Source organism: Oncorhynchus mykiss, chromosome 12 (genome assembly GCF_013265735.2).
Source record: "Oncorhynchus mykiss isolate Arlee chromosome 12, USDA_OmykA_1.1, whole genome shotgun sequence".
In the NCBI taxonomy this organism is placed as follows: Eukaryota; Metazoa; Chordata; class Actinopteri; order Salmoniformes; family Salmonidae; genus Oncorhynchus; species Oncorhynchus mykiss.
In genome coordinates, this window is record NC_048576.1 from 68865403 (window position 1) to 68878486 (window position 13084).

The window sequence follows — 13084 nt, forward strand, 5'->3', positions numbered from 1 at the left end:
ACCATTACGACCTGTACGCTCTCGTTGACTGGCCCTCGCTTCATATTCATCGCCAAACCCACTGGTTCCAGGTCATCTATAAGTCTTTGCTAGGTAAAGCCCCGCCTTATCTCAGCTCACTGGTCACCATAGCACCCACCCATAGCACGCACTCCAACAGGTATATTTCACTGGTCACCCCCAAAGCCAATTCCTACTTTGGCCGACTTCCTTCCAGTTCTTCAAGACTCCCACAACACTATTAGTAAAAACTTATAATTTTGCATATGCTCTTTTCAGCAGAGGCAGGACAAATCTGCCAGTGGAAGACAGCCCTCTCCCTGTAGGTTGTTTCAGACAGTCATCTGGAGGATACAGCCACAACCTTGAAGAGCTCCCCCAGCCACCGGAAAAAACGTAAAATAACAAGATTGAACAGTCAGCCTTTTATTGCAAACTCAGATACATATATTTATTTGAAATGTATGGCTCTGGCCAAATGGTTTTCTGTAATAGTCAAGCATAAGCTATTATAGATAGTGATTAACCGATCGTAAGCCCTTAATCTAAGGGAGTGTGACCCACCCAGATCCACGTACCCTCTCCATGAATCAGTGAGACCAATCCTGTGAAGTGAAGAGCAACCGATGCTGCCAACCCTCTCTGCAAGAAAATCCTTGGAAAACAATAGTATGCTCAAGAGCTGAAGAGGTTTAAAGACAAAAATATTTCCTTACCACAGGACACTACACTCAGAGAAGGTGTCGAACCCGACTCTGGACTTCGAAGCCAGTTCCACTGCATTTTTTAATTGTTTGCCCTCTAATCAGGGACTGATTTAGACCTGTGGTGCACTTAATTATTCATATGTATTATGGATACCCATTAGCTGCTGCCAGACTCTTCCTGGGGTCCAGAAAAATTAAGACAGTTCATACAATTTAAAAATATTACAATACATTCACAACACACTGTGTGCCCTCAGGCCCCTACTCCACCACTACCACATATCTACAGTACTAAATCTATGTGTATGTATATGCATGTATCTGTGCCTAGGTTTTGTGTTGCTTCAAAGTCTCCGCTCCAGGTTGAACAGAAAACCGAACCTCGTAGGGGAAGAGTTGAATACCCCTGGTGTAGAAGCTGCTGGGGGCCTTCACCTCCCTGTTGCTCCTCATTGGTCATCAAAGGCTTGGAGTAACCCTGGATTGGTCAAAACATATTGATACAACAGTAGCTAAGATGGGGAGAAGGCTGTCCATATTAAAGTGTTGCTCTGCCTTCTTAACACCACTATCAACACGGCAAGTCCTGCAGGCCCTAGTTTTGTTGCACCTGGACTACTGTTCAGTCATGTGGTCAGATGCCACAAAGAGGGACTTAGGAAAATTACAATTGGCTTAGAACAGGGCAGCACAGAATCCAAATGAATTATTTGGACCGATTTTGGAGTCACACCTCTTAAGCCGAAGAGGTGATTGGTAAGGCAGAAGTAAGTCAGTGAATATCTTCATGATAAACGAAAGGATAGAAATCACCTGAGATCAACCATTACAAAACCTCACAGCAACTTCTATATTTTATTTTGCACAAAAATTCCCCTGCATCTTCACATTTGTTTTCCTGCATCATAAAACCATGAGACCCGTTATTCATTTCGGTTTGCATCCCATCCAACACTCTACATAAAAACAAATAGGTTTACTTGGGGTGTTACCCAGCCCCCTCCCCGGCCCAGGTCCCCAAATCCTTGACAGTTTCAATTCTCAATTTCAGAGGTGTTCTACCCACAAACAGTATCCAGTCCCTTCCGTGCCCCGTCTCAGCAGCCCCCACCCAACCATTTCCCTACTCCAAATAACTGCTCTCCCGGCCGCAGCTTTTAAAAAAAGAACTTTAAAAATAACAGTCCGAACTACTCCACTTTGTTAAGTTCTTGTTGAAAGCTGTTCCGTTTAAACGGTCATCGTTGTATTTTCTTCTGAACAGGGCTTCTGAATGGGTCATGACAGTTAGTAAAGATGGGACAAAAAATATATATATATATATATATATATATATATATATATATATATATATATATATATATATATATATATATATAAAAGAAAAAGATGAAGGATAAAACCCCTCATTTACCCCTCGGTCAGCTGTGTACAGAGTCAAGTCTAGAACGCGTACAGTGAAGAAAATGGAGGGGTTGATAGTAAATCTGCAGTTTCAAGCTTCAATAGCAAAAGAAGAAAAACATTGACAGAAGCCCTTGTCTTGTGTCCACTTTGGATATTAATTACCTTATCTTTTTTTTTTTTTTTTTAGTTCTTCTTCCTTTTTAAATGTTTTTGATTGTTTTGATTTTTTATTCTCCAACACTGTACTTCGGGGATGATGAGAGATTTGTTTTGAAAAAGCGCATTGCACACATGAATGAATATAAAATGTTAGCGTCTAGTGCAGGGGTGGGCAATTCCAGTCGAGGGCCTGCTTGGTGTTCCAGTTTTGCCCCAGCCACAGCTAACACACCTGACTCCAATAATCACGATTTTCAGTTTAGAATGCAATTTAATTAAATCAGCTGTGTTTGCTAGGGATGAAGACAAAATGTGGCACCAATCAGGCCCCGGAGGACTGGAGTTGCCCACCCCTGGGTCAGTATGTGTTAGTATAATTTTCCTGTCATGTCGGTCTTACTGTACATGTATGTTGTGTAGTTACACGTGTGTGTTATTTGGCGAATTGTGCAGTGTGTGTATAAGATATCTAGTACAATCATGACAGACTTCAGTTGGGATGGTAACTAAAATGGCTTAAGGTCCATGTGATGGGAGGGAGAGAGAGAGAGAGAGAGCGTGGAGAAGGACCAACTCCCCCGACTCCCTGCCTGGCAGCAGTAGTGCAGGTCAAAGGTCAATAAGTAAAAATGGGCGGTGGGTTCTCTTTCCTGAAGCAGGAAGTCCATCGGTCCATCTGTCAGGTGGTCAGTGCGTTTTGTGGTCTCCTGGCCTAACTGTGACGCTCAGTGGGGGGGTGGGGGGGTGGAGGATGTCACTGTAGTACTAAGCCAACCTGTGAACCACAGAAAAAGGAAGCTTATGATAGTTGCACCAGAAGCTAAAATGAGAAAACACACGATGCGTTCTGTGAGGCCTGTATACTTCTCTGCCTGGCTTAACTGTGATAGCAAGATAATCAACTCAATGGTTCCCTCCCTCTCTCATCACACTTCCTCCGTTTGTACTAGAAAAAATAACTATTTAGCTCTTAGTGGTGGATATCTCCATAGGCATGATCTAAATATCCATTGGTTTACAGTACAGTCTAGGGAACACAAAACACTGTTTCAATATCATCATATTACCATGGATAATTTATATCAATGTGAAAAATAGTCATCTCTCTAGGAACTGACTGAACTATCAGTAAATATGAACCATGACGCACCTTCTCTGATCCCATGCTAGGACACTTCCAATTGTACAGATAATACTGTAGATTCCCATCTCCGATGCCAAACTTGAGCTTCTCAAGGAAAGTCTTATTCTCCATCAGGTCCAGTGCATTGAAAACGTCAAACCCTTTCTGGATATTGACGATAGGGATGAAAGAGAGGGATACAGAGAGATAGGGGAGAGGGATTGAGTTGTGTATAATTCATCGTTATCTGAGTATACAGAAAATTAAGAATAGCTGCTCTTTCCATGACAGACTGACCAGGTGAATCCAGGTGAAAGCTATGATCCCTTATTGATGTCCCTTGTTAAATCCACTTCAAATCAGTGTAGATCAATGGGAGGAGACAACTAAGATATGTGTGCCATTCAGAGGGTGAATGGGCAAGACAAAATATTTAAGTGCCTTTGAACAGGTTTGGTAGTACGTAACAGGCACAGCAGTTTGTGTCAAGAACTGCAATGCTGCTGGATTTTTCACACAACATTTTCCTGTGTGTATCAAGCACGGTCCACCACTCAAAGGACATCAAGCCAACTTGACACAACTGTGGGAAGTATTGGAGTCAACGTGGGACAGCATCCCTGTGGAACACTTGACACCTTGTACAGACCATAGCCTGACAAATTGAGGCTGTTCTGAGAGCAAATAAGTGGGGGTGCAACTCAATATTAGGAGGATTCCTAATGTTTGGTATACTCAGTTTACACAGTAAATATTTGACCTGGTACCCAAATCCAACTCCCATTTGACCGCCGATCCCCAGCCTCCTGAAGAGGACCAACTCACCGACTTGGCCAGAATGAGTGCGTCAGACATCAGGTCCAGCAGGGTGGTGGTGGTGTGCACGTTGTAGAAGGAGTAGGCTGCCTTGAGGCTGCGGTGCACTGGATGGTTCATGATAGTAGAGGGGAGCGTGTAGAAGCTCAGGAAGTCCGTCACCTTGCCTCCAGAGGACTGCCACAGAGAGAAGACACACATCCTCCAACTTTACATTCACTCTATTTTAGATGTGTGTGAAATGCATTTCCAGAGCACTGACATAATGTGAACAATGTTGTCAAGAGATAGAAGAGTAGAGGGTATCTGGGTAGCTGTCCATATATGGTTGTGTGTAATGGTCTACTTAGTGTATACCATATATACTAAGCGTGTAAGGTGTTGTAATGTTATGGGTGTCTACGGTAGTGTACGTTTTATCAATGGTACTGACTACGACCAGGTAGGTGTCGATGATGCTCTCCTGGGGCAGCAGCCAGTGCTCCACCTCCTCGGGGCTCATGACAGGGGCCAGGTGGAACTGGCTCAGGTACTCCAGGAGCAGGCGATGCACGGCCGGGACATCCTTCCTGGTCATCGGCCGCAAGCCAGACGTCTTTGGGGACTGGAGAGAAGGAGATGGAAGGTCATGGCAATAATTTTCAATGGAGAGTTTGTCAGCACAATAGACATTTCAAATAGAGGCATCAGGTGATGGCTGAGCAGTCAGGTGTTGTGCAGAGGATAGCCTCCTAATGGCGCTTTGCTCACGGACTCACCTCATTCAGACGGTACAGCTTCATGGTGCGTTGCATAGTCATGTTCCGGCTCAGGTGAGAGAACTTCACCTCGATCAGCTTGCGTGGGTTCAGAGAGCGATGCCAGTACCTATACAGATAACAGATTTTATAATCACTTTGTTTTTGTGTGTAAGAGCATATGAATTTGGTTGGATGGGTATCTGTCTGGTGTGGTTGGTGTGTCTCTCAGAGACCCACCTGCAGGTGCCCACAGGTTTGGGCAGTACCACACCAGCGGTGTAGACAGCCTGGAAGATGCCCTTCAGGTTGACCCGTCTGGTGATCTCTCGGATCAGGACTGGCGCTACCCGCTTGGAGCGCAGCTTCTTGTGGACGCACAGGAAGTTGATCTCCACCATCTTCTTATCTCTAAATGACAAAAACAGTCTAAAGTGACTAAGGCCTCTTAATGTCTGCCTTCTTACAGCAAATGAACACAAGAAATGATATAGTCAAGGAGCAAATGAATATTATATCCCTATTGTTAGCTATATTAAAATACTACAGTGTATGGGAGCATGATGCATATTCACTGACTGGTCATAGATGCGGATGTTGGCAGGGATGGCACTGATGAAGCCCACCAGCTTCTGGTTGGAGTTTACCCTCACCCCACAGTGCCACTGGGGCAGCCAGCCGGGGGGGCGCAGAGCCCTGAGGTAGAGAGACATTACAATTACAGGTCAGTTCCCAACTATGAAAGAAAACCTGAGGGCCAGGTTTTCCTGGTCAGAAAAAAAAAACCTGCCTTTAAAAGATAAAACATAAAATAGCTGTCTAGTCTCATTTATGTAACAAAGGTGACGTAGCTAAGTAATAAAGGGTTACCAGAGCAGGAACTCTGGGGAGTAGTCGAAGCGGAACATGTTGTCATCATCCTCCACGTAGTTCTCATTGAGCAGAGTGTACAGCTCCTTCAGCTAAGAGGAGGAAGAGTAACAGACTGAGCCATGGGAAAAAGGTCTAGGGTTAAATTGAGTAGGGTAAAGTGGGGTCAGCTGTTGGAATAACCACAAGTGAAGTATTTTGATTGCTATCACTATATTGTTTTGGGACACTCTGGGGTGGAGGGGTTGTAGAGGAGCCTGCTCACCACAGCGGCGTTGCCCAGGTCCAAGGCGTCCCACGTGAAGCCTGGAGGAAGGCTGTAGGGCTCCTCCCGGATGTTGTCTTTGTCAGGCTCGATGGAACCATGTGATGTCACCATCTCCCCTAAGGTAAACAACAAAACGCAATGTAAGAGGATATTAGTAATCTGCATAATCAATGTAAAGATACAAAGCATACATCTTATTTAACCTTTAACTAGGCAAGTCAGTTAAGAACAAATTCTTATTTTACAATGACGGCCTACCCCGGCCAAACCCTACCATGGGATTGAACCAGGGTCTGTAGTGACGCCTCTAGCACTGAGATGTAATGCCTTAGAACGCTGCGCCACTCGGGAGCCATTATAGGAGGTTTAGTCCAAAAACAGAGTGCCCAATTGGACTACTCATATCAAATCTCTTCAGGTCACTACCGCTTTTTAGAAGAAACAAATACAATCATTGGCCTATTTTAACAATGTAATTCATCTACACTGAACAAAAATATAAACATGCAAAGTCTAGGTCAAATGTTTCATGAGCTGAAATAAAAAAGATCCCAGAATTGTTTCATATGCACAAAAAGCTTCTCTCTCTCTCAAATGTTATGCACAAACATGTTTATATCCCTGTTGGTGAGCATTTCTCCTTTGTCAAGATAATCCTTCCACCTGACAGGTGTGGCATATTAAGAAGCTGATTAAACAGCATGATCATTACACAGGTGCACCTTGTGCTGGGGACAATAAAAGGCCACTAAAATGTGCAGTTTTGTTACACAACGCCACAGATGTCTCAAGTTTTTAGGGAGTGTGCAATTGGCATGCTGACTGCAGGAATGTCCACCAGAGCTGTTGCCAGAGAAATTAATGTTAATTTCTCTACCATAAGCCTCCATCATTTGGAGTCCACCTGTGGTAAATTCAATTGATTGGACACAATTTGGAAAGGCACACACCTGTCTATATAAGGTCCCACAGTTGACAGTGCACTTCAGAGCAAAAACCAAGCCATGAGTTAGAAGGAATTGTTTGTAGAGCTCTGAGACAGGATTGTGTCGAGGCACAGATCTGGGGAAGGGTACCAAAATATGTCTGCAGCATTAAAGGTCCAAGAACACAGTGGCCTCCATCATTCTTAAATGGAATCACAGACCATTTCAAACCCCAACGTAACTTCTCCACCATGCAATCTGGTTTCCAAGCTGGTCATGGGTGCACCTCAACCACGCTCAAGGTTCTAAACTGTGCAGCATTCTTCATTGACCTGGCCAAGGCTTTTGACTCTGTCAAACACCGCATTCTTATCGGCAGACTCAATAGCCTTGGTCTCTCAAATGACGACCTCGCCTGGTTCACCAATTACTTCTCAGACAGAGTTCAGTGTGTTAAATCAGAGGGCCTGTTGTCCAAACTTCTGGCAGTCTACAGGGGTGCCACAGGGTTCAAATCTCAGGCAAACTCTCTTCTCTGTATACATCAATGATGTTGCTCTTGCTGCTGGTGATTCTCTGATCCACCTCTACGCAGACGACACCATTCTGTATACTTCTGGCCCTTCTTTGGACACTGCGTTAACAACCCTCCAGGCGAGCTTCAATGCCATACAACTCTTCTTCATGGCCTCCAACTGCTCTTAAATGCAAGTAAAACGAAATGCATGCTCCTCAACTGATTGCTGCCCGCACCCGGCCGCCCGACTAGCATCACTACTCTGGACGGTTCTGACTTAGAATATGGTGACAACTACAAATACCTTGGTGTCTGGTTAAACTGTAAACTCTCCTTCCAGACTCACATCAAGCATCTACAATCCAAAATTAAATCTAGAATCAGCTTCCTACTTCACAACAAAGCCTCCTTCGCTCATGCTGCCAAACATACCCTCATAAAACTGACTATCCTATCCATCCTTGACTTCGGCGATGTAATTTACAAAATAGCCTCCAACACAGTATTCAGCAAATTGGATGCAGTCTATCACAGTGCCATCCATTTTGTCACCAAAGCTCCATATACTACCCACCACTGCGACCAGTATGCTCTCGTTGGCTGGCCCTCGCTACATATTCGTTGCCAAACCCACTGGCTCCAGGTCATCTATAAGTCTTTGCTAGGTAAAGCCCCGCCTTATCTCAGCACACTGGTCACCATAGCAACACCCACCCGTAGCACACGCTCCAGCAGGTATATTTCACTGATCATCCCCAAAGCCAACACCTCCTTTGGCCGCCTTTCCTTCCAGTTCTCTGCTGCCAATGACTGGAACAAATTGCAAAAATGACTGAGCTTGGGAGGATCTGCAGAGAAGAATGTGCCAAGATTGTAGTGTCATACCCAAGAAGCCTGGAGGCTGTAAACGCTGCCAAAGGTGCATCAACAAAGTACTAAGTAAAGCGTCTGAATACTTACGTAAATGTGATATTTACATTTCTAAAAAACAGTTTTTGCTTTGTCGTTATGGATAATTGTATGTAGATTGATGAGGGAAAAAAACTATTTAATCAATTTTAAAATAAGCCTGTAACATAACATGTGGAAAAAGCCAAGAGGTTTGAATACTTTCCAAATGCACTGTAGCTAGCTAAAAATGAGCTGGCTAACATTGAAATCAAATTGATGCAGTCAAGACAGGCACAACCAGATGGGATGACAGACAAAATTGTCAAGGACATAGGTTATCTAACAAGGGCGAGTGTGTATGGGACTTTGATTGCCAATTACGTTATTTTGAATTGCGAAACAGGCCCTCCATTAATACAAAGAGTTATTATGTTCCTCAACTAATTCAGCACAGCACATGGTGTGTTCTCGCTCTGCACTTTTTCTAGGCCCGATGGCTGTTTCCTGGTCTCTTTTTACTCCGCTTTCGCCCGCTTTCGCCAGACGCAACTCAGCGTGGCTGGAATGCAAAAGTCTGGCCAGTTGAAGTGGGATGCAGAGGATTCGTGGCTTCTTCCACCATCAGGTTGCTGAAAGAACTTGGAATCCATGGACAGGCTCTGCAGCAGACCGTCAGAGCAGTTTCTCAAGCAGCTGAAAGAGGCAGCCAGTGGATCTGGATCAAACGGAAGGACCCTTGCTGGGCTATAACTTCATGACCCCCCACCCCCACCTGAGAACCCAATTCAGATCCCTCCAACTTGAGGAGGGCATATGAGGTATGCGGTCAGCTGTTGGGCTGGCTCAGGGAAGAGGACGACCCTGCCTTGCATAGTCCCGTGGGAAATCTTAATGGGGCATGGGATACAAGCTAAGGCTTGATCACCATTTAGCTGGTCACCTTTGAAGAGGGTGTTTAGTGATTAAAGGCCGAAACACCCACTGATTCGAAGGCACACTACTGAGGATGTGTCCCAAAATTGACATCTTAACCCAGTCTAAGAAATAAACCTCCCATGCCACTCTGTCAACATCACTGCAAATCTCATGTGAGTGCATACCATCTATTGGCACAATGGACAGTTTTAACATCTCGTCCTGTGTTTTATGATTCCGATTCATTTCTGTGATGTCGGACCAGGGCTCAGGTTTTCAGCTCACCGAGCTTTGGTCAGACCAGAATCAAATGTTCAGTTCTGATAAGAAATCTAAACTGCATTCCGGTCTCGTCTGCAGTCCGGCAGTGTCAAGTATGCATGAACTTTGAATTTATGGCGACTTTGTGAAGTAAATACGCTAGGTTCAAGGCTTCCATGAGACAACCTGCTTGGATATTGTGCTATTTTATTTTTGACAATCTGCTACTGCACATGTGTATTTTGTGGACCATGTGTATTTTGTGGAATTGCATTAGTGCGACATTGGGGGAAAATGATGTAATTTCTTGCTTTTCAGGAAATGTGAAGAGTGGTCCCGGTACAGTCCCGGGATCCCGGTTACCCGTGTTAATCCCTACTAGTCACTACAGTGAGGTTGTGGAGACATTTCTGTACCCCTGCCAAATGTCATACCTAGCTTGGGGACGGGCTGTGTGTCCCAGAACTGGTAGCTGCGTCGGCTTGCCTCCTCCATGGTTTTGGCAGGGCCCTGGCCTACAGAGAAAAGTTCAATTGCCTTTTGGATCTCCTGCAGCTTATCAGCAGGCAGCGAGTTCACCTGTGTAGAGAGAAAGAAAGACTAATGTAGGGTTGAAAAGGAAATAAATTGCCAAATGCAAAACAACGTCTGCACAGACAAACACACCCACTAATCTCCATGCAGTTTTGTAGAGGCAGTTTTCAAAAGTTACAGAACAATAAGTCAATGTCGGTCTTTCTAGCACTACTCTCGCAAAAGGAACAAACAGAGGGACACAAACACAAAGCAAAACCATTTGCCCCAACACTCACTCATGTGGCCTACACACATGTACATACATCTACCTTGCCTAGCGGATCCTCCTCTGCAGGTTCTTTATTTGCCCCAGACTTCTTCTTCTTCTTTTTGTTTTTCTTCTTCTTGGCGCCACTGTCATCTCCCTGGACCTTGTCACTACCATAGGACAACAAAAAAAAAACATGTAACTATAAGACTTTCCATAGGCCAGGAGAATGCCACAACTGTTTCAGTCCTCTTCACTACCATCCTAGAATACCCAGTTTTTTTTAAGATAGGTTGGCAACAAACACCTTTTGTCTCAAATACACATAACTTACAGTTCATCCCTAAGCTAGTTTAAATTGGTTGGAGTTATTCCTCCATCCCCTGATCATCAATGACTCTAGAAGAGCCCCCCACCCCCACCCCAAGGCCCATTTCCTGGGCAGGACAGGGAGACAGCAGTATACTTACAAGAACAGGGGATAATCCCATTAGCGTCCAAGAGGGGAGTAGGCTAGGGAATGGCCTGTATTTGTAACACCAGGACAGATGGTGAATCACATGACCCCCAGGGGGAGTATGTGTGGCTATGCGTGTCTGTGTGTACGTGTGTATGAGGGAACAATAAACGACCAAGCATTCAATGGCATTCAATGGCTTATTCGACAGGCTTCCATTCTAGCAGTCGAGCCTAACTACCATCCAGAACCATTCGTTTCATTTAGCTAACTAACGTTAACATGAATATTTGATTTGATAGCTAACTTATTTATCTACCTAGCAGGGTTCCAGATGCTCGCATACACGCTGACATCGTCAAGCCACACAAGGACTGTAATCCACACCCAGTTTAAATAGGTTGTTGTTGAAAGAACAAATATAGCTTCAATGCAAGCAAGAGAGTTTTAACAATGGTTGCATCCCAGCTAAACAAATAGCAAGCTAGCTACATGTCACTATATGGTTAGGCCAACCCTGCAATTTACAGAAGGAATGTTGAGCAGTGACTTTCATTTTCTCCTGGCAAAATAAGGGCGCTTTAGAGCTCAAACTATGGCACTTATGTTTTTTTTTTTGTCATTTTCCAACTAACAGGGTGGAACCTAACTGGGTAGCTCTGTGAGTGAGCAAGAATGAGGTAGCATAATAGTGATCACTTGAACAGGATTTTAACTTCTCTATCAAACATATGAAATGTGGTTAATTTTCTCTATAATTTAGCCTAACAGGGTAGAAATGTATGAGTGGGCCAAACAGACTAACAACATGAAACATGGAAAAATAGATAACAAAAATGTGTGTTTATATTGTTGTACCTCTGCACCACCGTTTTCCCACCAAAGAAATTATGCAACTTCCTGAATGTGGTGTCATTTTAGAAAGGGATTGTTTTCGTAAATGGAGAATTACAACAAACTATCAGGGACAAAGAACATCTTAAATAATAAATACAATAACCATGAAAAAAACGTTATTGATAAGAGAATTTAACAAGGACTATAAAATAATGTAGATTTAAAATATTATCAGGCTTATATTTCATGGAAGTTGATAAATAATGTTTTTTAAAAAGCATAACATTCCCTTTCAATAGCCATATTTGTGCGTTATGGTAAAGTACACCTGACCATATATTTAATGGCTTTTGGAATCCACATTTTACACTAAATAAGAAGTGACATTTCCTGGGGACAGAACATGCAGCGCATGGTAGAAATGAACCAAATATACTAAATAAATTAGCACCCATCATGCTGGTGTTGCTGTGCTAAAAAGGAAAACAGACGATGCATCAGAGTAAATAATATGTTGATTGTTTTTGACAGACACTGTCACAAGTTCGGGAGTCAGCTAGCTAACAAGTCAACGTCGTAAAAAGTCATAGCTGGCTAGTTAGCTAACGTTATTAGTTTCGCATTTGAGTTAGGACGTGGTATTTAACATTTGGGCGCTGTTCTCGATTCGAATGCCAGGTGTTCCAGTTTAATATTTTACTGCAATCTGATTTGTTTTGGTCTTCACCGCATAACTGTATTTAATTTATCATAATAATGGGTTCAATTTCTTGTACAGTGACCAAAGGTAGTTAACAAAGCCTCGCGATAAAAGCATAAGGAGGAATGGGTTGAAACCCCGCCCACAACAGGAAAATACCCTATTTAGATCCAATCAGAGCGAAAAGCAGGTAATTAGTAAACCGTTATCGCCAATCGTTCAAAAGAAAGTGGGAGGGATTAGTTGAATCGGTATGCCCAACCTTAGGTTGCATCGTATCTTTAAAACGAGCGTAAGAGCATGACACATTTTCTATAATGCTACAAAAATAAGTTTGCACCCTTACCCATCATCAAAGTGATGCTCTTCATTTTCGCAATCACTGCAATGTCCATGGTCTTCTTCTACCTCCTCTTCTTTCTCCGGCTTCGGTGCTGTCTCATTCTCATCCGCCATCTTTAAACCAGGAAGTGAAGAAACACCGCGTGCATTCAACTCCTCAACAGAACCTGCGATACTATTGGCTGACTGTTGTGGTGCATTCTGGTTCATGTAGTCATTCATGTGACAGGTTGTGAAATCTTAATTTTAACAACACTTTCGATGCAGGCAAATAGATGCATAAGGCTTCATAAGGTACAAGTCCCTAAACAGGTTTGAGCCTCAGCATTAAGCAATGTCACGTAGTTGTGACTCACTCAATGATTTA

At 43.6% G+C, this 13084-nt stretch overlaps 1 protein-coding gene across 6 annotated transcripts; it reads right to left on the reverse strand.

Annotated features, from left to right (window-relative positions):
* Nucleotides 1-2275: 2275 nt before the first annotated feature.
* LOC110538138 (glycylpeptide N-tetradecanoyltransferase 1) lies at nucleotides 2276-12877 on the reverse strand. 6 transcript variants are annotated; one of them, XM_021624763.2, is made up of 12 exons: nucleotides 12722-12877; nucleotides 10443-10551; nucleotides 10032-10176; nucleotides 6085-6203; nucleotides 5820-5911; nucleotides 5529-5645; nucleotides 5190-5360; nucleotides 4971-5079; nucleotides 4646-4816; nucleotides 4222-4389; nucleotides 3424-3561; nucleotides 2276-3048 (listed from the first exon to the last, which is right to left on the reverse strand). In XM_021624763.2, exons 1-12 carry the CDS (start codon nucleotides 12829-12831, stop codon nucleotides 3028-3030), a joined length of 1470 nt encoding a protein of 489 aa, XP_021480438.1. In that variant the 5' UTR covers nucleotides 12832-12877; the 3' UTR covers nucleotides 2276-3027. The 6 variants fall into 6 exon arrangements, with proteins under 6 accessions (XP_021480438.1, XP_021480433.1, XP_021480436.1 ...); XM_021624758.2 differs by having other exon boundaries at nucleotides 10032-10197; XM_021624761.2 differs by having other exon boundaries at nucleotides 10437-10551.
* Between the last annotated feature and the right edge of the window lie 207 nt (nucleotides 12878-13084).